This window comes from Ostrea edulis, chromosome 2, assembly GCF_947568905.1.
Source record: "Ostrea edulis chromosome 2, xbOstEdul1.1, whole genome shotgun sequence".
In the NCBI taxonomy this organism is placed as follows: domain Eukaryota; kingdom Metazoa; phylum Mollusca; class Bivalvia; order Ostreida; family Ostreidae; genus Ostrea; species Ostrea edulis.
In genome coordinates this window covers 99,543,526-99,570,681 of record NC_079165.1, presented here as the reverse complement: position 1 = coordinate 99,570,681, position 27,156 = coordinate 99,543,526, and the positions used below count along the sequence as shown (strand labels likewise).

Here is a 27,156-nt window from a genome sequence, read left to right as displayed (position 1 = left end):
CATTATATGAAGACAAACTTTTATTGCTGATGGATTCATCAAAACCTCTAATATTAGAGGAATTACACAATTCGTTTTTCGCATATAAAACAATGACGAGTAAAACAGTATTCAAAGTCCCAATGTGTGTTTGGAGTTGCAGGATGATTAGTTAGAACTATACAATCACTTGGGTGTGCATTAAAACCATTCATTCCCTGTCTATCGGGAGGGGCGACCCAAAAAGCGTTACATCCACCTGTAAAAAAAACAGTAATTTTTAAATTCTAGATGAGGGCTTGCCGCTTGTATGGTCATTTCTCAAAAGAGAATGTATTAGCATTTAAACAGAGATAAGGCTTAGACGCATTTGGACTGAATATAAATCTTTCAGATTTCACCGGTCTATGTCAACCCATAGGAAGAAAAAAAATGTCTTAAACTTACCTGTAATCATGGGAGATGTCAGCACATATTGCACCTTATCTCGAGTGTCTATCTTTCCAAGTTTGGAATGTAAAGCGTCACATGTTTCCTAAAGGAAAATCATGATTCAGTTTACTAAGCGTCAAGTACATTGAATGCCAATTTCATTTTCTTAAAGATGTTTTTTCATGACATGCAATGTAATTTGTTAAATAAAGTAAATCAAAGACACGGTTTACAAAGAAGTGACGTCAATACACACCTTCGCCTCAATCCAACTTTTTTGGTTGTAAGCGAACAGGTAGCATACAGATAGGTTGTCATCAAACGATGTCCAGCCCTCATCACATTCTTGAAATTATATGTAATACAAGTAGATAGATCTTACATTTATACTTAAAAAGGACCATTCACATGAAAGTTGGAGATAACGAACAATGATCAATCTCATAACGCCTATAAGCAATACAAAATAGAAAGTTGGGCAAACACGGACCAATGAGACAGAATTCATGATAGAGATAAAGTTATGTCGCCAATTGAAAGACCGAGGTTCTCTGTATTTAGGACCTTTTAGAATAAGTGATTCGAGGTCCTGATTGTCAACTATATCAACATCACCAGTAATGACATGCTCAGTTTGACTATAGTTGAAAGAAGATGAAGAACAGAAACACGTAGGCGGAATAAGTATAACATGGACTAAATTTAGGCACTGCAAAGTTTGTTGATAATTAAAAAGTTTGCATGGAATAGTAGATGTATTTTTGTAAGAAATACTGGGTGTAGACTTGAACTTGAAATAAGTTAGAATACACGACTGAACTCTTCTATGACGAAGACTGTTGCTTATGTTGATGGCATATATTCCTTTGTTTGTAAATTGGATCTTAAGGAACTGGCGGCACGGTTTGGAAGGTATATCATACATGACCCGTGGTGGTTAAAAGAGCCTGTGATTGGCTACATCCATAATCATAGAGTTCAGTCTATATTCAGGTGTTAAACAATTCAAGTATAGGTTAGCTGGTGCTTCTTGAAATAGCGTATGTAGAACTCTCAATGCAACAGATAAAAGTTTTGTGCGAATATGTCACACTGTCTATCTTGTTTTTTCAAAAGTGAAATTCCATGAGCAATTTCCCTTATTTCTAGAAGAGAACCTTGCAACACTAGTAGATTCTAGATTCAAAAACATAGTACGTTAACAAAACGTATCGACTTGTTTGACTCACGGAAATGAATGAAGACCTGTAATGTTGTATATATCGTCGACTGACCAGTTTCGGTGACCTTAGTGATAAACCGCGATTTTCTCATTAATCACTTGGAATAAATAAATAAATTACACACCTACCTTTACAGTAATTAAATTCCTTTACTTTCATCGAAAAAAAAATCAAAATCCATTGGTTCGTTAATTGAATATATTTTCGTAACAAAAACATGTCACTTTGTGGTCTTAAAACGGTGACGTCACCTATTTGGGTGACCATTGTTAATATAGGTTCGTCAAAAGTTTTTTAACTGTTAAAACATATATACAGGAGTAATGTGTAACTAAAGGTCAATGAATCAAATAATAAAAGAGTGTAGCATTCTAGACTTTTGGTATACGTTATATTAATTTGAAGGTTTGCTTGAAAAGGTAATAAGTAAATTGGCTTATTTTTTAGGCACTCGTGTTGATTTTTTGCATATTCTTCTTCTAGTAGCTCATTTTCGGTAAAAAACTTGAAATCCTAAATAACAGTAAACCTTTAGACTTTAAGGGCTATATGTTTGCAAACAATACAGCGAAATTGATGACGCAATCTACATCCGGAAACGACAACCCGCACACCTAAACAAAAGGTCGCCGATTCTGACCAGTCACTGAAATAGGGCAGTCGACGATAATTGATATAATATTAGTACTATTGTAATATATTGGTATAAAATTGACATGGGGGTATTTCCCTGGCATTTACAAAACCAATAATACCCAAGCGTCCTTCTTTCCTGAAGTTTGAAGAAAAACAAGCTGTAAATGTATGCTTTGGCTAATCCCACCATGTGTTCCACACTGATTGATGTTATTATGTTGCATAATAATACGTAATGATCAACTATTTGAAAATGTGTTTTACTTACCATTACCATCTACTCTGTAACATACTATTGTCAAGCAAATTGCGCAAATTGCGATAACTTTAGCTGTCATTCTGTTCGTAGTTATAACCTGTGAAAATAAAGCAAACGAAATTATTATTGAAGAAACATGCATTAACCAAGGGATACCAATAAATGTAATCTGAGTTACATATTTTAGCTACCTTGAGTCAGCGTATCTCGATCAAGATTCTTTGATACTTTGATTCACTTCAATACAAATTTTGGAACCCTAATGTGCCATAATCCCTAAATTGATCCATCGATTTACTATAAAGAAACTTGATATGCAGATTTAATACAAACTTAACATCATAGATTCACTACAGCGCAACATTAACTCGTGCACCTATTTTGATTTACTATGTAAAACATTGATACTTTGGTCTACCTGTATAGATACTTTGATATAATGGTGTGTTTGTTTTCATTTACACTATAGTTTATTCATATTATTCTCATAAATATCTATGATACTTTAACAGAATAGGCATTTTACTTATTATAGTATATTGCAAAACGTTGGAGACCTTCGTCAACTATTTTGTCCCGATTACCATCTTTTTGTCTATATATTTTTTGAATAGGTAAGCTTCGAAATTTCAATCTGATCATAACCACAGAAAAACATGCTTCGTTTCTTCTTGATTCAGAAATTAGTCAAAGTTAACTCGGGATAATTTTTTTTTACCAAAAAAAAAAAAAAAGAACGAATAAACTTATTAACACAATGGTTAAATTCTGTTTTTCAAAAGCAAGTTAACACTGTGTTAACCGAGTTAGACACTTGCTATTCATTTGATTATCCATTAATGCGCTTTTACTTCCTATGTAAACAGTAAGAATTTAGAGGTAAATATAAGTCTTGTTTGTGGGGGATCGCTGTTGAAATGTTCATGTATTGCTTAAGTTCAAAATACATGACAGTGCATGTTTGTCATACACTTATGCTCGCACAAATGCATTCATTAGTATATTCAATTTGAATAATAATAGAGGTATTAAGCATTATTTAGCGATACATACTAGGTCTAAGCCTAGTTGAGAAAACAGTGCTTATACATGTATATGTTGTAGAAAACAACTTCATTGCATAGTTTATCAAAGTGGGGGTATATAGGGAGTCGGACAACAACTTGACTTCACAATTGTCTGAAAATACTTGACAAGCCAACGCGAAATAACATATACACACATCCCTAAATGAGTTGTTCTCTCCTGGCCGAACCCCAAATCCTAAGTTGTATGATGGGGGTATATCCTTTATCAGTGGAATATGCAGGTTCAATTCATCAGTCTAAGGTTACATTTTAACTACCAACCACCATTGCTATGCTATGAATAAGCGGGGAAGGGGTGTCAGATTTTGCATGTAAAAATAACAGTAAACGTACATTGTGAAGGGGGGGGGGTTGCTACATATCTTGAAAATCAATATATATTTTTTTAAATTCCTAATCAGACAAAAAAGTTGGGAGGGGTTTGACGACGATGCCATAAAAATATTTGACTTTCTAAGAAATATCTAAATGTCTTACTTTATATGGTCATTTCAGTTCCGGAAGTTGGTTGATCGAAACCGGAAGTTGTCCGAAAACACAGTGTTTCACGGAAATGTTTAGGGTGGGTTCCTACGCGGTAAATGTGGAATTTTTAGTCGTTTTATTGACTCCCAAAATACTCGAACGTGAATAAAACAAAACCGAAATTGTTTGTAATTGATAAATCACGTCTTACATGTACATGTGTATCAGTATTTTTTTTTAAAATAAGTTTTTATTTCTTTCATGTATAGTCGTTCTTCAGTAATTGAATTTTCCCAGTCAAGATCCTATCTCGTCAGACATTGGACAGAATACCTATTCGTTGCTCGCAACGAGATCATTTCTAGTTATGCTTATTAAGGTCTTCCGTTCTTCACGGAAGACCTTATGGTGAGTGTACTGTTTCTTCTTCTTATTATTATTATTTTTTTTGACCAAATTTTGTGCAGGAGTTTTCTCAAAAACTATGCAGTGGTTTTCAGTGAAACTTTCAGGAAAAATGCATTATACTATGAACTTTGTTTATCATAAAGAAAATTGGGAAAATTCCATTTCGGTTCCAAGTTATGAACAATTTCCTGATTTTCAAATGGAACTTTGTCCGCGAGTGATCTACAGGAACGGCTAAAAATATGAACTGGAGACTTATTAGAGATGATAGAACATGACTTATATATTACCAAAATCACTATTTCGAACGTCGTCATCACTTCCGGTCGCTACCGGAAGCGAATTTCAAAAATGAATTTTTTAACTTTTTTGTTTTTTAATGTTTTTCTTTGATAAAGGTAAGATAACTAGAGACTCTTTATAGAATGCTGAATATGATATTTGTTTTTAAATTGATCAAAGCAAACTCTAGATATTCGTAATTTTCATTTTGAAGCGATGGTCCTCGCTAGCCTAATGGTTAGCGAAGTGGATTTTCATGCGGGCGGGTTCAATCCCCAGATTACTCGAATATTGTTTTCCCACTTTATAACAAATGAAGAATTTAAGGTTATCTACTGGACACGGAAAGAACAGAAGACCTTCTTGTTGCCATGGCAACAAGTTTCTAGTTATTCTTATTTTTCTCCGGTACTTTTTTGTCCGAGAGTGTTCTTAGAAACTACAAAAGGGATCGATATGAAACTTTCCAAGATGATAGTATGGCGTTCGTAAATGTGCAGAACGATAGTCATTTTGTCAACACGTGCAAGCATGCGCACGCACGTGCATTGTAATTTTGGTTAAAAAAAATGGAAAATCAGAATATACAAGGAATCAATGTGAAAGTTTAATAGGATGATAGTTTATCTTTTGTAGATATGAAACATGATATTTATTCTGTCTGTACGCGCGTGCATGAGCATGCACGTGCATTACAAAATATGTACACTAACTTTGTAATCAGTTTATCTTTTTTGTTGTTCATTGATATGGTTTGATATTCAAAGCATAGGTAGATATTGAGACCCTTAACTGATTTGCATGGTGAAAATTACAAATTTACACGCGCATGCACGTGCGATTCTTTTTGATTGGATAATACTAAAATCTATTTTATTTATGAAGCGAATGAGTTGATATTCATAGCATAGGTAGATGATATGTGTATCTATAAATTAGTGTAACCAAAAAATGCCAACACTCACGCACATGCGCGTGTATCGTTTTTGAAATGTTCAATTTTTAAAGGTTGATAACGTTTTTGTTTTTCGTCAAATTCTATTGATACTAGGGGTTTAGATGTGTCTTGGCACTCCTTACAAAGTGCTGTGGTTAAAATTACTGCTTAGCACGTGTATGCATGTGTGCTAAATTCTGATTGCACGATTCCAAAATCGCTAACACTTCCTTATATTTCATAGAAAGGTTATGAATTTCATACTGTTGGTATATAATACAAATGCCTTTTGAATGACACCATCAAAATTGCGGAATCATACAGGCGTGCGCGTGTATGCACGTGGAACGCTTTCATTTCTTGGTAGTGAAATGACCACATTGAATGTACTACATGTAATTAAAGGTTAAAATGAAATTATTTTTGCTATAGATTTAGAATGACATCACTTTTTATTTGGGGGAGGTTTGGGAAACATATGTAACGGTCCCCGTTACAACTAGAACTAGTTATCATTATTATTATTAATATGTCTCTGAACACATAGTGTCGGAGACATATTGTTTTTCCTCCGTTTCTTAGTATGTCTCCAAACACATAGTGTCGGAGACATATTGTTTTCCCTCCGTTTCTAATTATTGTTCTTATTATCATTTTCTTCTTATTATTATTATTATTCCTCTTCTTTAGTGAGAAATTTGTCTGCGCGATTTTATGAAAGTGCTTTGACAGATCCACTTCAAACTTTGTGAGCTGATAGGGGATCATTAGGAGGGGTGCAATCAACTTTTCAAAATGACCGCCATTTCAAAATGGCGGCCAAAAAACGTCAAAGAACAAGGTTGTCAGATTTCAACAAAATTCTATTTCTATAGTTATTTATTGACCCCGAGTCTATTTCCACCCTAAAAAAAAATTGAGCCGCCATTTTCAAAATGGCCGCCATATACCGAATATTTGAAAGTGTTAAAATCTCAACAACATTTGGGTTCTGGGGTAAATGGAGGATCCTCAGTTTAGTTCTTACATCAGTTTTTCCTTCGAATCTATTTTCAAATGTTTCAAAATGGCCACTATTGAAGAAAATGGCGGCCAAATATCAAGTCCGCCGGATTTCAACGTAATTTACTTTCTAGGGTTGATGGAGGATTCGGGGTCCATTTCCGGCATCAAAAACCATTTCTGACATGGGGAGGTGTTCGAAGACATTTGTGCTGGCATCACAACACAGTAATAGCTCGTTATTATTCTTTTTCTCCGGTACTTTTTTGTCCGGTAGTATTCGCAGAAACTACAGAAGGGATCGATATAAAACTTTCCATGATGTTAATATAGAGTTTGTAGATGTGCAGAACGATAGTCTTTTTGTCTGCACGTGCATGCACGCGCACGCATATGTACTGCAATTTTGGCACAAAAAATGGAAAATCAGAATATTAAAGGGATCGATATGAAACCTTACTAGGATGATAGTATATCATTTGTAGATATGAAAAATTATAGATATTTTGTCTGCACGCGCGAACATGTGCATTACAACATTTGTACACTAACTTTGGAATGAGTCTAACTTTTGTTGTTGTTGATTGAAATGGCTTGGTATTCATATCATAGGTATATCTTGAGAGCCTTAACTGATTTGCATGGTCAAAATTACCAAGTTGCAAGCGCATGCATGTGCCCTTCATTTTGAATGGATAATACTAAAACGTTTGTAACTATCTTTTTAATGAAGCGAATGAGTTGATATTCACAGTATTGATACATAATATGTGTATCGATATATTATTGTAACAAAAATGCCAACTTACACCTGCGTGCATCGTTTTAGAATTTGATGAAAAACAAAAACGTTATCGTCCTTTAAAAATTGAACATTTAAAAAACGTTGCACGCGCATGCGCGTGTGCGTTGGCATTTTTTGTTACACCAACATATAGATACACATATTGTCTACATATGCTGTGAATATCATCTCATTCGCTTCATAAATAAGATAGTTACAAACGTTTTAGCATTATCCAATCAAAATGAAGCGCACGTGCATGCGCGTGCAAATTGGTAATTTTGACTACGTAAATCAGTTAAGGGTCTCAATATCTACCTATGATATGAATTTCAAGCCATTTCAATGAACAACAAAAAAGTTAGACTGATTCCAAAGTTAGCGTACAAATTTTGTAATGCACGTGCACGCGCATGCGTGCGCGTGTTGGCAAAATAACTATTAATTTTCATATGTACAAATGATATACTATCATCCTATTTAGGTTTTATATCGCTTCCTTCAATATTCTGATTTTCCATTTTTTGTACCAAAATTGCAATGCACCTGCGCGCGCGTGCATGCACGTACAAACAAAATGACTATCACTATGCACATCTACAAACGCTATACTATCATCCTGGAAAGTTTCATATCGATCCCTTTTGTAGTTTCTGAGAACACTACCGGACAAAAAAGTACCGGAGAAAAAGAATAATAATAATAACTAGTTCTAATTGTAACGGGGACCGTTACAGATGTTCCCCAAACCTCCCCCAATTAAAAAGTGATGTCCTTGTGAATCTATAGGAAAAAATCATTTTATTTTAGCCTTTAATTACATGTAGTACGTTCAATATGGTCATTTCAGTACCAAGAAATGAAAGAAAGCGTTGCACGTGCATACACGCGCACGCGTGTATGATTCCGAATTTTTGTTGATGTCGTTCAACAGGCATTTGTATCATATACCCACAGTATGAATTTCATAACGTTTCCACCAAATATAAGGAAGTTATAGCGATTTTAAAATCGTCCAATCAGAAATCAGCACACGTGCATGCACGTGCTGAGCAGTAATTCTCACCACAGCAATTTGTAAGGAGTACCAAGATACATCTAAACCCCTAATATCAATAGAATTTGATGAAAAACAAAAACGTTATCGTCCTTTAAAAATTAAACATTTAAAAAACGTTGCACGCGCATGCGCGTGTGCGTTGGCATTTTTTGTTACACCAACATATAGATACACATATTGTCTACATATGCTGTGAATATCATCTCATTCGCTTCATAAATAAGATAGTTACAAACGTTTTAGCATTATCCAATCAAAATGAAGCACACTTGCATGCGCGTACAAATTGGTAATTTTGACCATGTAAATCAGTTAAGGGTCTCAATATCTACCTATGATATGAATTTCAAGCCATTTCAATGAACAACAAAAAAGTTAGACTGATTCCAAAGTTAGCGTACAAATTTTGTAATGCGCGTGCACGCGCATGCGTGCGCGTGCTGGCAAAATAACTATTATTTTTCATATGTACAAATGATATACTATCATCCTATTTAGGTTTTATATCGCTTCCTTCAATATTCTGATTTTCCAATTTTTGTACCAAAATTGCAATGCACGTGCGCGCGCGTGCATGCACGTACAAACAAAATGACTATCACTATGCACATCTACAAACGCTATACTATCATCCTGGAAAGTTTCATATCGATCCCTTTTGTAGTTTCTGAGAACACTACCGGACAAAAAAGTACCGGAGAAAAAGAATAATAACTAGAAACTCATTACTAGTAATGAGTAGGTCTTCCGTTAGACCACTTCCGGTAAAGAGCTTTCTGTTCCTACGGAAACCATTTAAATATATCAGAAAATGTGCCTTAACAATGAATGAGAAATGTATTGTCGAATTTTTTACTCATTTCTCGTAACGTCCGTTGATGACCGGAAGTACTTTTATGATGCGTTTTCCTATAAATGACAGCGACATTTTACTGTCTATATTCCCTGAAAATTTCACGTCTCTATCTGAAAGAGTTCTCAACAAAAAGAAGTAGACTAAAGAAAGAAAAAGTAGTAGGTTACTACCGACCGAAAGTCAATTTTGAAAAACAAAATGATCCAAACTCTAGAAGTTGATACTTTTATTATGACATGTGAAAATCATATAAAAGACTTCAAATATAAGCGAGATTTATGGTGACAAAGAGATGAAAAGTAAAAAGGTATTTTATCAAGAAACCGGAAGTAGTTGTTTTGACTACCAACGGAGTCAATATTATTTTGACACTTTGAAAGAGACTTAATAAACTAGTATAGGTTTCAATTTACAAGAAAAAGTTTGAAATTTACGATTCTTTCCATCACTTCCGGTGACGACAGGAAGTGACGGTCGACATGTTCAACCCTCTACTGTACGACTCCAAACGGAGATTTATAATTCCTGAATAATTGATGAACCTATATTTTACCTTTTCCAAGAAAAATGCTGGACAAAATTCCTTTGGAGAAACAGAAAATCGGCCATATTTTCCGACCGGAAGTGAATTTTGTAAAAACAAAAATAGTTATAGGAAGGTCCTTTCATAAGACATTATTCCTGAAAATTTCAAGAAAATTTATCCACCATCTCTGAGAAATCACTCGAAGAAATCGGAAAATCGACATTTTTCAAATACTTCCGGTATAGACCGGAAGTGACGGACGAAAAAATTGAATGTATGTGTACAATGGACTAATGTTAGTTGATCAACTCTACAAGTTTCAAGCGTCTATCTATATTCATTATTGAAAAACTGAAAAACAAGGTTTGAATATGTCCACCCCATATCTCAGGACCGGAAGTGAATTTTACAAAAATATTTAAATTTACACTAGACATTTATAATGTCTATAGCATATGTAAAATTCAAATCATTAACTTGTTTTATGACCGAGATTTATGGCACTGAAAAATGAGAGAATGAATAGTTTTTCTTTCATATAACCGGAAGTTGGAGATTCAACTTCCGGTGGGGTCAATAGTTTTTGAGAATTAGAACGAGACCTAATAAACCGATATAGGTTTCAATTTGAAAGAAAAAAGTTTGAAATTTATGATTTATCAATCACTTCCGGTGACGACCGGAAGTAACGGCCGACATTCTTACCCCCCTACTGCAGCCCTACAAAGTGAGATCTATTAACTCTGAAATTTTGGTGACTCTATCTTTTACCGTTTCTGAGAAAAACGATTGACAACGAAAACAGCTCATAAGCCGTATTTGCCGACCGGAAGTGAATTTTACAAAAATATTTGACGTAACTTTAGACATTTATAGTGACTATAATATATGTAAAACTCAACTCATTAACTAGTTTCATGACCGAGATTTATGGCACTGAAAAATGAGAGAATGAATAGTCTTTCTTTGATATAACCGGAAGTTGGAGATTCAACTTCCGGTGGGGTCAACATTTTTTGAGAATTAGAACGAGATATAGTAAACCAAAGTAGGTTTCAATTTGAAAGAAAAAAGTTTGAAAATGATGATTTATTTGATCACTTCCGGTGACGACCGGAAGTGACGGCGACAAAAAATATTACGTGCATGCACCATAGAGAAAATAGATCTATCATACCAGAAAGTTTCATTCGATTATCTTTAGTGGTTTTCAAGTTTACCCCCGGACAAAGTTTCTTTCAAAAACCGGAAAATCGGACGTATCTGACGAACGGAAGTGAATTTTGAAAAAATGAAAAAAATTCCTCGAGGTACCATCGCTCCCTATAACCTGTGAAAGTTTCAGGAAAATCCATCCAACGGTCTCCGAGACGAAAGGGAAAAAAAAAAAAATAATAATAATAATAATAATAAACAGTAGAATCACTAGAAGGTCTTCCGTTGGAAACGGAAGACCTTAATAATAATAATAATAATAAGAAACAGAGTAAAAACAATATGTTCCCAAACTTTGTTTGGGGAACATAATAACTAGATTCGATCTCGTTGCGAGCAACGAGTGGGTCTTCCGTCCAAATTTAGATGTGATTAGATAAGAATTTGACTGACATTTTCGTTCATAAATAATGATACAAATATATTGTCTAGACGTACAATTTAGCTTTGGTAATGTTTTACAAATATTGATCATTTAAATGTTATAAATTAAAGACTCTCTCTACCTCTCGGCAACTAATTAAAGGGGTCAGCTTTTTTTCGAGAAAAAAGTTAATAATGTTATTTACTGCGATACAGATTCAACTGATCAGGCGAGTCATGCCGCCTGGAGGCCTTTTTTTTTTTATATATATCATTCTAGATATATCTCGCAAAACTGAACAAATTTTGTTCTACATGTCCTATGGAAATTTTCTTAAGAAAAAAGTTATTAATTGCGACATTTATCAGACTGTTAAGGCGAGTCATAAGGCCCGTGGGCCTTTTTCTTGATATCGTTTGAAAGATCTTGCAAACCTGAACAACTTTTGGTCTACATGTTTTATCAAAAGTTTCTCCAGAAAAAAGCTATTGATTGTGACACTAATCAAACTCTTCAGGCGAGCCATGAGGCTCGTTCGCCTTTTTCATGATGTTGTTTGAAAGATCTTACAAAACTGAACAACTTTTGCTCTAGATGTCTCATTAAAAGTTTCTTGACTAAAATGTTATAGATTACAACAATAACCCAACTGTTCAGGTGAGCCATGACACCCGCAGGCCTTATTCTTAACATCGTTAGTAACGCTTGCGAATCTGAACAACTTTTGTTCTACATGTCTTATCAAAAGTTTCTCGAGAAAAAAGTTATTAATGTTATTAATTGTGATACAAATTCGACTGTTCAGGCGAGCCATGACCCCCGCAGGCCTATTTTTTGATATCATTAGATACATCTTGCAAAACTGAACAACTTTTATTCTACATGTTTCATCAAAGTTTCGTGAGGAAAAAGTTAATCATTGTAACAGAAATTCAATGGTTCAGGCGAGCCATGAAGCCCATGGGCCCATTTCTTGATACGGCACGAAAGATCTCAATAAACTGTACAACTTTTGTTATATATGTCTAAAAAAAATATTTACGAGTATAACGTTATGCGACATTTATCACTGTTAAGGCGAGTCATAAGGCCCGTGGGCCTTTTTCTTGATATCGTTTGAAAGATCTTGCAAAACTGAACAACTTTTGTTCTACATGTCTTATCAAAAGATTCTCGAGAAAAAAGTAATAGTGACACTGATCAAACTGTTCAGGCGAGCCATGAGGCCCGTTCGCCTTTTTCATGATGTTGTTCGAAAGATCTTGCAAAACTGAACAACTTTTGTTCAAGATGTCTTATTAAAAGTTTCTTGACAAAAATGTTATAGATTGCAACAATAACCCAACTGTTCAGGTGAGCCATGAGACCCGCAGGCCTATTTATTAACATCGTTAGTTAACCCTTGCGAAACTGAACAACTTTTGTTCTACATGTCTTGTCAAAAGTTTCTCGAGAAAAAAGTTATTAATGTTATTAATTGTGATACAAATTCGACTGTTCAGGCGAGCCATGACGCCCTGAGGCCTAGTTTTTGATATCATTAGATAGATCTTCCAAACCTGAACAACTTTTATTCTACATGTCTTATCAAAACTTTCGTGAGAAAAAAGTTAATCATTGTAACAGAAATTCAATGGTTCAGGCGAGCCATGAGGCCTATGGGCCCATTTAGTGATATGACATGAAAGATCTCAATAAACTGTACAACTTTTGTTATATATGTCTAAGCAAAATATTTACGAGTAAATAGTTATGATTTAAAACGTGGAGAAAAATGAGACACTTTTTTAAACCCCATTTTCGACCCCTACCGAGCTTCCATACTAGGCACTTCCGGAAATTTTTAAAACCCAGGTGCACAACTACAACATGTCGTCTAACATCACTGAAAATTTCAGCACTCTAGCTTTTATCGTTTTTGAGTTTTTGTCTGGACAAAATGGTCATCTGAAAATCGATAAAAGGGGGATAACTTCCAACCGGAAGTGATTTTTCAAAAAATTGAAACGGCGGTACAAACTTCAAATGGCAACGCATCAATCCTGAAAGTTTGAAGCAAATTGATCCAGCCATCTCCGAGAAATCTTCTGCACAAAAATCGGTAAGGAGAAAAAAAAGAATAATAATAATAATAACTAGATGCGATCTCGTTGCGAGCAACGAGTAGGTCTTCCGTCCAATTTTAGATGTGATGAGATAAGAATTTGACCGAGATTTTCGTTCATAAATAATGATACAAATATATTGTCTAGACGTACAATTTAGCTTCGGTAATGTTTTACAAATATTGATCATTTAAGTGCTATAAATTAAAGAATCTCTGCCGCTCTCGGCCACTAATTAAAGGGGTCAGCCTTTTTTTCGACAAAAAAGTTAAGAATGTTATTTACTGCGATACAAATTCGAGACTGATCAGGCGAGTCATGTCGCCCGGAGGGCTATTTTTTTTAATATCATTCTAGATATATCTCGCAAAACTGAACAAATTTTGTTCTACATGTCCCATTAAAATTTTCTTGAGAAAAAAGTTATTGATTGCGACATTTATCAGACTGTTAAGGCGAGTCATATGGCCCGTCGGCCTTTTTCTTGATATCGTTTGAAAAATCTTGCAAAACTGAGCAACTTTTGTTCTACATGTCTTATCAAAAGTTTTTCGAGAAAAAAGTTATTGATTGTGACACTAATCAAACTGTTCAGGCGAGCCATGAGGCCCGTTCGCTTTTTCATGATGTTGTTCGAAAGATCTTGCAAAACTGAACAACTTCTGTTCTAGATGTCTTATTAAAAGTTTCTTGACCAAAATGTTATAGATTGCAACAATAAACCAACTGTTCAGGTGAGCCATGAGACCTGCAGGCCTATTTCTTAACATCGTTAGTTAACCCTTGCGAAACTGAACAACTTTTGTTCTACATGTCTTGTAAAAAGTTTCTCGAGAAAAAAGTTATCAATGTTATTAATTGTGGTACAAATTCGACTGCTCAGGCGAGCCATGACGCCCTGAGGCCTATTGTTTTATATCATTAGATAGATCTCGCAAAACTGAACAACTTTTATTCTACATGTCTTATCAAAAGTTTCGTGAGAAAAAAGTTAATCATTGTAACAGAAATTCAATGGTTCAGGCGAGCCATGAGGCCTATGGGCCCATTTCTTGACATGACACGAAAGATCTCAATAAACTGTATAACTTTTGTTATATATGTCTAAGCAAAATATTTACGAGTAAAAAGTTATGATTTAAAACGTGGAAGAAAATGGGACACTTTTTTAAACTCCATTTTGGACCCCTACCGAGCTTCCATACTAGGCACTTCCGGAAATTTTTAAAACCAATGTGCACAACTACAACATGTCGTCTAACATCACTGAAAATTTCAGCACTCTAGCTTTTATCGTTTTCGAGATTTTGTCCGGACAAAATGGTCATCTGAAAATCGATAAAAGGGGGATAACTTCCAACCGGAAGTGAATTTTCAAAAATCCAAAAAAAGATATAAACTTCAGAAAGCAATGCATCCACCCTAAAAATTTGAAGTATATCGATCCAGCCATCTCTGAGAAATCCTCTGCACAAAATCGGTAAGGAAAAAAAAAAAGAATAAAAATAATATTAATAACTAGACACGATCTCGTTGCGAGCAACAAGTAGGTCTTCCGTCCGATTTGTTGATGCACTCGGAGTTAAAAAAAAAAAGGGGGGGGGAAAGACAACTGAGTCCCAATTTAGTTTCCGACTTTAAGACACTTTAGATATAATCAATTTTTCATATCATAAGCTTCTGAAGCAAAGTTGCGGTGAAATTCGTTTGAAATTCGACTCTCCAGGCGAGCCATAAGGCCCGCGGGCCTATTTCTTGATGTCATTTGTTAGCCCTCTATAGACTCAACAACTTTAGTTCTATATGTCTTTACAAAATATTTACCTGTAAAAAGTTATTGAGATCGACCGATGTCGACAAAAAATCGACTCTATAGGCGAGCCATTAGGACCATAGGCCTATTTCTTGATATCAATCGATAGATCTCGATAAACTGAACAACTTTTGTTCAATATGTCCTTACAAAATATTTACCAGTTACAAGTTTTTGAAATCGACTGATATCGACAAAAATCGACTCTACAGGCGAGCCATGAGGCCCACAGACCCATTTTTTGATATTGATCGATAGGTTATGACACATTGAACAACTTTTGTTCAATAATGCTTTTCAAAAAATATGTCGTTTTAAAGATATGAGGCATCAAATATTTACGATTTTGGCCCTTAAAATCTCTAATTACGTAACATATGACCTACTTTTTGATTTGATAAGATCAAGCTCGTTGAGATGAACATTTCCGCTTCTACAACTTATTATAAAATATTAATAGTTTCTGAGATATTCTCAAAAACATTTGGACCCTTCTGAACCCCTAATTTAAAGGGCCAGCCCGTTTTGCTTGATATCGTAAGAAAGGCCTTGTCATTTGAAACATTTTTTGCTCAACAAGTATTTAGAAATTCTTTACCGTTCTCGAGTTATCTCTACAAGAAATATTTAGGGGCCAAACTGTAGCTCCCTAACGGGGCCACATAGGGAAAAAACGAAATGTACATATTGTTTAGATTATCATTCTGAACAACTTTTGTTCAATAATGCTTTTCAAAATATTTGTCGTTTTCAAGATATGAGGCGTCAATTATTTATGATTTTGGCCCTTAAAATCCCTTATTACGTAACATATGACCTACTTTTTGATTTGATAAGAACAAGCTCGTTTAGATGAACATTTCCGCTTCAATGACTTATTACAAAATATTGATAGTTTCTGAGATATTCTCATACACCTTTGGACCCTTCTGGGCCCCTAATTTAAAGGGCCAGCCCCTTTTGCTTGATATCGTAAGAAAGGTCATGACATTTCAAACATTTTTTGTTCAACAAGTATTTAGAAATTCTTTACCGTTCTCGAGTTATTTCTAGAAGTAATTTTTAGGGGTCAAACTGTAGCTCCCTAACGGGGCCACATAGGGTAAAAACGAAATATGCATATTGTTCAGATCATCATTCTGAACAACTTTTGTTCTTTATTGCTTTTCAAAATATTTGTCGTTTTCGAGATACAAGGGGTAAAAAAATTATGGTTTTGGCCCTTAAAATCCCTTATTACGTAACATATGACCTAAATTTTTATATGAATAGATTTGGATTGTTGAGATGAACATTTTTTGTTGTTTGACTTATACCAAAATATTAACGATTTTTGAGATATTTGATCTAGACTTTGAGCCCTTCTAGATCCCTAATTTAAGGGGCTAGCCCCTAAATCTTGATATTTTCGAAAAGATCTCGTAAATGTGCACAACTTTTGTTCTACATGTCTTAACAAAATATTTGCAAGAAAAAAGATATTGGAGATCAAAGGTCAAAAATCGCCGAAATCGGCGAAAAATTTTGGCATCCATTTTTTCAGGTCCAGGCGAGCGTTTAGGCAAATCGCCTCCGGTAAAATCGAATCCCCCACAAATCTTCTAAAATGTTTACTCTATCTTGTGTAGAAATTTCAAGACTCTAGCTTCAAAACTAACGGAGGAGATGTGTGGACAACAAGGCCCTTCAAAAAGTCACTAAAAGAGAGATAACTCCTGACCGGAAGTGACGTCAAGCACGAAATTTTGCAAGCAAAGTCTCGTCACCAAAAGACATCTTTCCTGAAAATTTCGTGAAAATCGATCGAGAAATGGCTGAGAAAAACGCGTGTACTACCAAGGAAAATAATACTAATAATAATAATGAAGAAGAAGAACGCGAACAATAATAGTAAGGTCTTCCGCAGGAGACGGAAGACCTTAATAAGAAGAAGAAAAGTGAAAAATCAACAATAGAATAATAGAAGGTTCTTCCGCTGAAGACGGAAGACCCTAACTAGACACTCATTACTAGTAATGAGTAGGTCTTCCGTTAGACCACTTCCGGTAAAGAGCTTTCTATTCCTACGAAAACCATTTAAATGTATCAGAAAATGTGCCTTAACAATGAATGAGAAATGTATTATCGAATTTTTTACTCCTTTCTCGTAACTTCCGGTGACGACCGGAAGTACTATTCAGATGCGTTTTCCTATAAATGACATCGATTCTTTACTGTCTATATTCCCTGAAAATTTCACGTCTCTATCTGAAAGAGTTCTCAACAAAAACAAGTAGACTAAAGAAAGAAAAAGTAGTAGGTTACTACTGACCGGAAGTCAATTTTGAAAAACAAAATTATCAAAACTCTAGAAGTTGATACTTTTATTAAGACATGTGAAAATCATATGAAAGACTTCAAATATAAGCGAGATTTATGGGGACAAAGAGACGAAAAGTAAAAAGATATTTTATCAAGAAACCGGAAGTAGTCCTTTTGACCACCGACAGACTCAATATTATTTTGACACTTTGAAAGAGAGTTGATAAACTAGTATAGGTTTCAATTTACAAGAAAAAGTTTGAAATTTGCGATTCTTTCCATCACTTCCGGTGACGACAGGAAGTGACGGTCGACATGTTCAACCCCCTACTGCATGCTTACAAACGGAGATTGATCATTCCTGAATATATGATGAACCTATATTTTACCTTTTCCAAGAAAAGTGCTGGACAAAATTCCTTTTGAGAAACAGAAAATCGGCCCTATTTTCCGACCGGAAGTGAATTTTGTAAAACAAAAATACCTATAGCAAGGTCATTTCATAAGACATTATTCCTGAAAATTTCAAGAAAATATATCCAGCCATCTCTGAGAAATCACTAGAAGAAATTGGAAAATCGACATTTTTTCAAATACTTCCGGTATAGACTGGAAGTGACGGACGAAAAAATTGAATGCATGTGTACAATGGACTAATGCTAGTTGATCAACTCTACAAGTTTCAAACGTCTATCTATATTCATTATTGAGAAACTGAAAAAACAAGGTTTGAATATGTCCACCCCATATCTCACGACCGGAAGTGAATTTGACAAAAATATTTAAATATAATCTAGACAATTATATTGTCTCTAACATACTTAAAATTCAAATCATTAACTTGTTTTATGACCGAGATTTATGGCACTGAAAAATGAGAGAATGAATAATCTTTCTTTGATATAACCGGAAGTTGGAGTTTCAACTTCCGGTGGGGTCAACATTTTTTGAAAATTACAACAAGACCTAGTAAACCGATATAGGTTTCAATTTGAAAGAAAAAAGTTTGAAATTTATGAATTATCAATCACTTCCGGTGACGACCGGAAGTGACGGCCAACATTCTTAACCCCCTGCTGCACGCCTACAAAGTGAGATCTATTAACTCTGAAAATTTGGTGACTCTATCTTTTACCGTTTCTGAGAAAAACGCTGGACAACGAAAACAGCTACATGTAATAAGCCGTATTTGCCGACCGGAAGTAAATTTTACAAAAATATTTGACGTTACTCTAGACATTTATAGTGACTATAATATATGTAAAACTCAACTCATTAACTAGTTTCATGACCGAGATTTATGGCACTGAAAAATGAGATAATGAATAGTCTTTATTTGATATAACCGGAAGTTGACGATTCAACTTCCGGTGGGGTCAACATTTTTTGAGAATTAGAACGAGAACTAGTAAACCGAAATAGGTTTCAATTTGAAAGAAAAAAGTTTGAAATTCATGATTCCTTTAATCACTTCGGGTGACGACCGGAAGTGACGGCCGACATTCTTAACCCCCTACTGCACGCCTACGAAGTGAGATCTATTAACTCTGAAAATTTGGTGACTCTATCTTTTACCGTTTCTGAGAAAAACGCTGGACAAGATATCTTGTAAAAAGACGAAAATTGGACATATCTTGCGACCGGAAGTGAATTTTGAAAAAATGAAAAAAATGCCTCGAGGTACCATCGTTCTCTATAACCTTTGAAAGTTTCAGGAAAATCCATCCAACGGTCCAAAGGGAAAAAATAATAATAATAATAATAATAACTAGATGCAATCTCGTTGCGAGCAACGAGTGGGTCTTCCGTCCAATTTTAGATGTGAGGAGATAAGAATTTGACTGAGATTTTCGTTCATAAATAATGATACAAATATTTTGTCTAGACGTACAATTTAGCTTCGGTAATGTTTTACAAATATTGATCATTTAAGTGCTATGAATTAAAGAATCTCTGCCGCACTCGGCCACTAATGAAAGGGGTCAGCCTTTTTTTCGACAAAAAAGTTAATAATGTTATTTACTGCGATACAAAGTCGACTGATCAGGCGAGTCATGTCGCCCGGAGGCCTTTTTTTTTTATCATTCTAGATATACCTCGCAAAACTGAACAAATTTTGTTCTACATGTCCTATTAAAATTTTCTTGAGAAAAAAGTTATTGATTGCGACATTTATCAGACTGTTAAGGCGAGTCATAAGGCCCGTGGGCCTTTTTCTTGATATCGTTTGAAAGATCTTGCAAACCTGAACAACTTTTGTTCTACATGTCTTATCAAAAGTTTTTCGAGAAAAAAGTTATTGATTGTGACGCTAATCAAACTGTTCAGGCGAGCCATGAGGCCCGTTCGCCTTTTTCATGATGTTGTTCGAAAGATCTTGCAAAACTGAACAACTTCTGTTCTAGATGTCTTATTAAAAGTTTCTTGACAAAAATGTTATAGCTTGCAACAATAACCCAACTGTTCAGGTGAGCCATGAGACCTGCAGGCCTATTTCTTAACATCAATAGTTAACGCTTGCGAAACTGAACAACTTTTGTTCTACATGTCTTGTCAAAAGTTTCTCGAGAAAAAAGTTATTAATGTTATTAATTGTGATACAAATTCGACTGTTCAGGCGAGCCATGACGCCCTGAGGCCTAGTTTTTGATATCATTAGATAGATCTTGCAAAACTGAACAACTTTTATTCTACATGTCTTATCAAAAGTTTCGTGAGAAAAAAGTTAATCATTGTAACAGAAATACAATGGTTCAGGCGAGCCATGAGGCCTATGGGCCCATTTCTTGATATGACACGAAAGATCTCAATAAACTGTACAACTTTTGTTATATATGTCCAAGCAAAATATTTACGAGTAAAAAGTTATGATTTAAAACGTGGGGAAAAAATGGACACTTTTTTAAACTCCATTTTCGACCCCTACCGAGCTTCCATACTAGGCACTTCCGGAAATTTTTAAAACCGATGTGCACAACTACAACATGTCGTCTAACATCACTGAAAATTTCAGCACTCTAGCTTTTATCGTTTTTGAGATTTTGGCTGGACAAAATGGTCATCTGAAAATCGATAAAAGGGAGATAACTTCCAACCGGAAGTGAATTTTCAAAAATTCAAAAAAAGATATAAACTTCAAATAACAATGCATCAACCCTGAAAATTTGAAGTAAATCGGTCAAGCCATCTCTGAGAAATCCTCTGCACAAAATCGGTAAGGAAAAAAAAAAAGAATAAAAATAATAATAAGAAGAAGAAGAAAAGTGAAAAATCAACAATAGAATAATAGAAGGTTCTTCCGCTGAAGACGGAAGACCCTAATAAGAAAAGTGAAAAATCAACAATAGAATAATAGAAGGTTCTTCCGCTGAAGACGGAAGACCCTAATAATAAACAGTAGAATCACTAGAAGGTCTTCCGTTGAAAACGGAAGACCTTAATAATAAGAAACAGAGTAAAAACAATATGTTCCCAAACTTTGTTTGGGGAACATAACTAATTTGCATTGAAGTTGCCTTAATATTAGTAACATGTTAATAGTGTAAGCCAAGTTCTCTGTACATTGTAACACGTCACTACGCATGCTATATTTCTAGCTGTAAACATAGGGCTTTAAATGTGACTAGCAACAATAAAAGTAGATACAATGACAGTGACTACAAACCAAAGCTAAAGCTACATTATTGAGGTATCTATTATATACATCAGAAGCATACAAACGAAATTTCAACAATGTTAGACACGTGATACAATTACCATTTACAAATTTTCATGATGCCTAAATGACAAATTTTCAATAAGATATAGAATTACAAAATTCGAAAGAAAATTTCAGCGCTAGTAGCATGCAGTTCCCCTATATCAAAGGATTTTTGTCAGTTTCTAAGGAGAACAAAAATAGGGTTACTTTCGACAGAATTGTACACAATTCATGAGATACATTTATGTAATATTTTCTGAAATATTTAGAACTCATATAAAACCGTTTAACTCGTAATGAAGAATTAATCGGTAGACAGGTTTTCTTATCTGTGCTATGCTTCATGCGGAAATTTTATGAATGGTATCTAGTAGTTCGTCAAGAATTATTTTCGCTGATTCTGTTTATCTATGCACATCATACCTTATGATGATTGATTGCATTTTGTTTTACGTCCCTCTCGAGAATATTTCACTCATTTAGAGACGTCACAACTGCCGGTGAAAGGGTTGCAAAATGTAGGCGTATGCTTGAACAGAGAAGAGCTTTTATCGTGCCGCACCTGCTGCGAAACGGGACCTCGGTTTTAACGGTCTCATCCGAAGGATCGGCCAATTTAATCGCCTCTTACGACAAGCAAGGGGGTGCTGAGGACCTATTCTAACACGGGTCCCCATCGATTTTATTGTGGTATTTTATAACCTCATCCATCCTTAGCGTCATACCTTATCAGGGCACAATTTAATTTTTTAAAATATTTGTTTAAAGGTTTTTCAATGTGAAATGTATCTATGTCTTTTTAAAATACATTATATATGTACCAGTTGTTGCTATTTGTTCTCACACAAGAAGAATGAAAAATAGATTGACCTATAATTACCATTAAACATATCTTAAAAACAAGTGATCCTAAGTAAAGAAACTCCTTTCATTGGCAGGAATATTGGGAACATTTGCAGGATAGTATATGGGTACACTTTATTATAATTTACTATTTGCTTCAATACTTTTGACGATTGTGATGACGACAGGAAAATAATCCTACACCTGAATTGGTAAAAACAACGAATACCCATCAATCTCATAACACTTATAAGGAACACAAAACTAAGATTTCGGGAAACATGGACATCTGGTCACACCAAACGATGGATGGGATAGTAAAGATGAGTAAACAACCGCATACGTTTCATATGTTTGAAGGTGTCTATGTTATGTCCCCTATTTTTATTTTTTCTCGTAATACGTGCAACTTATTGTTGGGTTTAAATATAATTAAAGTATCCACAATTCTGTTCTTGTCATTCATATTTTGGGCTTTTTGAAGAATACTTTATGGAAGTCAGAACAATTGCTATTTAAGCCTTATACATTGACAGAGTTACTCGTGTGTCTTCCGAAGCACTATCCATGTTTACACAGATAACATTCACAGCACATACATATTCATGTACTTTAAAATCAATTTTGGTATTGAAAATAATGCCAGTGCTCAAGAACAATGGAAACAGTAATCAATTCTTTGGACAATGCAATGTGAAGATAACGAACAGTGATCAATCTCATAACTCCTACAAGCAATACAAAATAGATAGTTGGGCAAACACGGACCCCTGGACACAACATAGGTTGGATCAGGTGCCTAGTAGGAGTAGGCATCCCCTCTCGACCGGTCACACCCGCCGTGAGCCCCATATCATATAATACACACCTTTTACGAAGTATGTATCATGTTTGCAATATATATTACATTTTAGAGATTCCAAAATATTTGAAGACAGCTTTAAATTTTTAAGAGCATAGACTTTGAATTTTGACTAAATATTATTTTTGTCCAATTCAATGGACATATTTGGCTCCACTTTTTTGGCACGCTGCTTTTTGCTATATTTAGCTCTAAAACTGCATAGTTATTTCGGATTTCAAACAATTCGGTTGAGCATCACTGAAGAGACAGTATTTGTCGAAATGCACATCTGGTGCATCAAAATTGGTACCGTATAAGTTTTACATAAGAGTTTTGATGAGCAATCCAACTGATAAAACCCTAAGAAATAGGAACATAAACAAACGCAGTGTAAATATAACAAATACCGAAAAAGAGAGATATAGTAAAAGACAAAGAACATTGATAGATTAAACATGAATAGTATGTGGTAAGTAATATAAATTATCATTACACATACCAGCTTGTATAAAAGTGTTGTCCTGACAATTTGGGCCTACTTCGATTGTTGTCTAGTTGACTTAAGACACTTTACCCTGTATGCAAAGTTTGCTTTCGCATCTTCAGTGCGCATGTCTGGTTACTAAGGTTCCACTTTTCAGTAAGCTTGGGTTGGTCTACCATAGACCAGACATGCGCAGTGACACCTTTTTGTGAAACCTGATAGGTCGCCATGCATAACTACTCTTAAAGGAAATTGTATTGTGTGCACAACTCGTCATGATGTCACTTTGTAAACGATATTTCGTAATGCAATCAGCCTTGACACAATTTTAGCTGTTTAAAGTTTCGGACATTGTCTGTTAGTGGTAAATATATTGGTATTTCTAAATCTAGGATTGGATGATTTGACAGGAAAATGTTCCAAATCCCTGACAATTCAAAAGAACCAACTGGTCTTAGCATATGAAGTTGAATTTTTATTCAATTTTTTTCCATGGATCATACAGCTTCTTTATAGTTGATAACGCTCTCCAGTATTAGTGTGTTTTCTATTAATAAGTCCTACTGTTATTGCATTTAAACAATTGATCATGTTCATGTATTCTTGTCTATTCTTTTTATTTTATTGGATATAAAGCTCCACTAAATTCACCTATGTCATCTACCATTTCTTCACAATTAAGCTAATGCTTTTATAGTGACATCCACTATAATTTTTATGCGGAATAGATTGATCTATAATTACCATTAAACATATCTTAAAAACAAATGATCATAAGTAAAGAAACTCCTTTCATTAGCAGGGATATTGGGAACATTTGCAGGATAGTATGTGGGTAGACTTTATTATAATTTACTATTTGCTTCAATACTTTTGACGATTGTGATGACGACAAAAAGGGAGCCCTACTCCTGAATTGGTAGAAACAACGAATATCCATCAATCTCATAACTCCTATGAGGAATACAAAACTAAGATTTCGGGAAACATGGAAATCTGGTCACACCAAACGATGGATGGGATAGTAAAGATAAGTAAACAATCACAAACATTTCATATGATTAAAGGTGTCTATGTTATGTCCCCTATCTTTACTTTTTCTTGTAATACGTGCAACTTATTGTTGGTTTTAAATATAATTCAAGTCTCCACAATTCTGTTCTTGTCATTCATATTTTGGGCTTTTTGAAGAATACTTTATAGAAGTCAGAACAATTGCTATTTGAGCCTTATACATTGACAGAGCTACTCGTGTGTCTTCCGAAGCACTACCGATGTTTACACAGATAACAATCACAACACATACATATTCATGTACTTTAGAATCAATTTTGGTATTGAAAATAATACCAGTGCTCAAGAACAATGGAAACAGTACTCAATTCTCTGGACAATATAATACACACCTTTTACGAAGTGTGTATCATGTTTGTAATATATATTAGATTTTAGAGATTCCGAACCATTTGAAGACAGCTTTTAATTTTTAAGAGCATAGACTTTGAATTTTGACTAAATATTATTGTTGTCCAATTCAATGGCCATAAGGGTTTTGATGAGCAATCCAACTGATAAAAACCTAAGAAATAGGAACATAAACAAACGCAATACAAATGTAACAAATACCGAAGAAGACAGATATAGTAAAAGACAAAGAACATTGATAGATTAAACATGAGTAGTATGTGGTAAGTAATATATATTATCATTACACCTACCAGCTTGTATAAAAGTGTTGTCCTGACAATTTGGGCCTACTTCGGTTGTTGTCTAGTTGACTTAAGACACTTTACCCTGTATGCAAGGTTTGCTTTCGCATCTTCAGTGCGCATGTCTGGTAACTAAGGTTCCACCTTTCAGTAAGCTTGGGTTGGTCTACCATAGACCAGACATGCGCAGTGACACCTCTTTGTGAAACCTGATAGGTCGCCATGCATAACTACTCATAAAGGAAATTGTATTTTGTGCACAACGCGTCATGATGCCACTTTGTAAACGATATTTCGTAATGCAATTAGCCTTGACACAATTTTAGCTGTTTAAAGTTTCGGACATTGTCTGTTAGTTGTAAAGATATTGGTGTTTCTAAATCTAGGATTGGATGATTTGACAGGAAAATGTTCCAAATCCCTGACAATTCAAAAGAACCAACTGGTCTTAGCATATGAAGTTGAATTTTTATTCAATTTTTTCCAGGGATCATACAGCTTCTTTATAGTTGATAACGCTCTCCAGTATTAGTGTGTTTTCTACTAATAAGTCCTACTGTTATTGCATTTAAACAATTGATCATGTTCATGTATTCTTGTCTATTCTTTTTATTTTATTGGATATAAAGCTCATTTACATTCACATATGCCATCTACCATTTCTTCACAATTAAGTTAATACTTTTATAGTGGCATGCACTATAATTTTGATGCGGAATAGATTGATATATAAATACCACCAAACATATCTTAAAAACAAATGATCCTAAGTTAAGAAACTCCTTTCATTAGCAGGGATATCGGGAACAATTGCAGGATAGTATATGGGTAGACTTTATTATAATTTACTATTTGCTTCAATACTTTTGACGATTGTGATGACGACAGGAAGGAAGTCGTACTCCTGAATTGGTAAAAACAACGAATTCTCATCAATCTCATAACTCTTATAAGGAATACAAAACTAAGATTTCGGGAAACATGGACATCTGGTCACACCAAAAGATGGATGGGATAGTAAAGATGAGTAAACAATCACATACTTTTCATACGTTTGAAGGTGCCTATGGTTTTCCCCTATCTTTACTTTTTCTTGTAATACGTGCAACTTATTGTTGGATTTAAATATAATTGAATTCTCAACAATTCTTTTCTTATCATCCCTATTTTGGGCTTTTTGAAGAACAACTTTATGGAAGTCAGAACAATTCTCATTTGAACCTTATACATTGACAGCGTTACCTGTGTGTTTTCCGAAGCACTATCCAAGTTTACACACTTAACATTCACAACACATACACATTCATGTACTTTAAAATCAATTTTGGTATTGAAAATAATGCCAGTTCTTAAGAACAAAACAAAACGATATCGCTTACTTTGGATAATATTATATGCACCTTTTACAAAGTGTGTATCGTGTTCTCAATATATACTACAATTTGGAGATTCCAAATTATTTGAAGACAATTTTTATTTGTTTTAAAGCATAGACTTTGAATTTTGATGAGACATTGTTTTTGTCCAACTCAATCGACATCCATGTTTTTGATTAAAATTCCAACTGATAAAAACCTAACAAATAGCAAAATAAACAAACACAGTTCAAATGTAAAAGTACCGAAGAAGAGAAATATAGTAAAATACAAAGAAACTTGATGAATTAAACATGAATAGTATGTGGTAAGTGATATAAATTATTATTACACTTACCGTATTGTATAAAACCTTTTTCCTGACTATTGGGATCTAGTTTGATCGCTGTCTAGTTTACCTAAGACATTTTACCCTGAATGCAAGGTTTGTTTTCGTATCTTCAGTGCGCATATCTGGTTCATAAA

The 27,156-nt window shown here is 34.5% G+C and overlaps 1 protein-coding gene across 4 annotated transcripts; it reads right to left on the bottom strand.

The window, feature by feature from the left end:
• On the bottom strand, positions 1-27,156 carry LOC130052014 (uncharacterized). 4 transcript variants are annotated; one of them, XM_056155723.1, is made up of 6 exons: positions 23,622-23,711; positions 2,721-2,826; positions 2,539-2,626; positions 668-756; positions 427-514; positions 1-238 (listed from the first exon to the last, which is right to left on the bottom strand). In XM_056155723.1, exons 3-6 carry the CDS (start codon positions 2,606-2,608, stop codon positions 63-65), a joined length of 423 nt encoding a protein of 140 aa, XP_056011698.1. In that variant the 5' UTR covers positions 2,609-2,626; positions 2,721-2,826; positions 23,622-23,711; the 3' UTR covers positions 1-62. The 4 variants fall into 4 exon arrangements, with proteins under 4 accessions (XP_056011698.1, XP_056011697.1, XP_056011699.1 ...); XM_056155722.1 differs by lacking the exons at positions 2,721-2,826; positions 23,622-23,711 and adding an exon at positions 27,029-27,156; XM_056155724.1 differs by lacking the exons at positions 2,721-2,826; positions 23,622-23,711 and adding an exon at positions 25,325-25,416.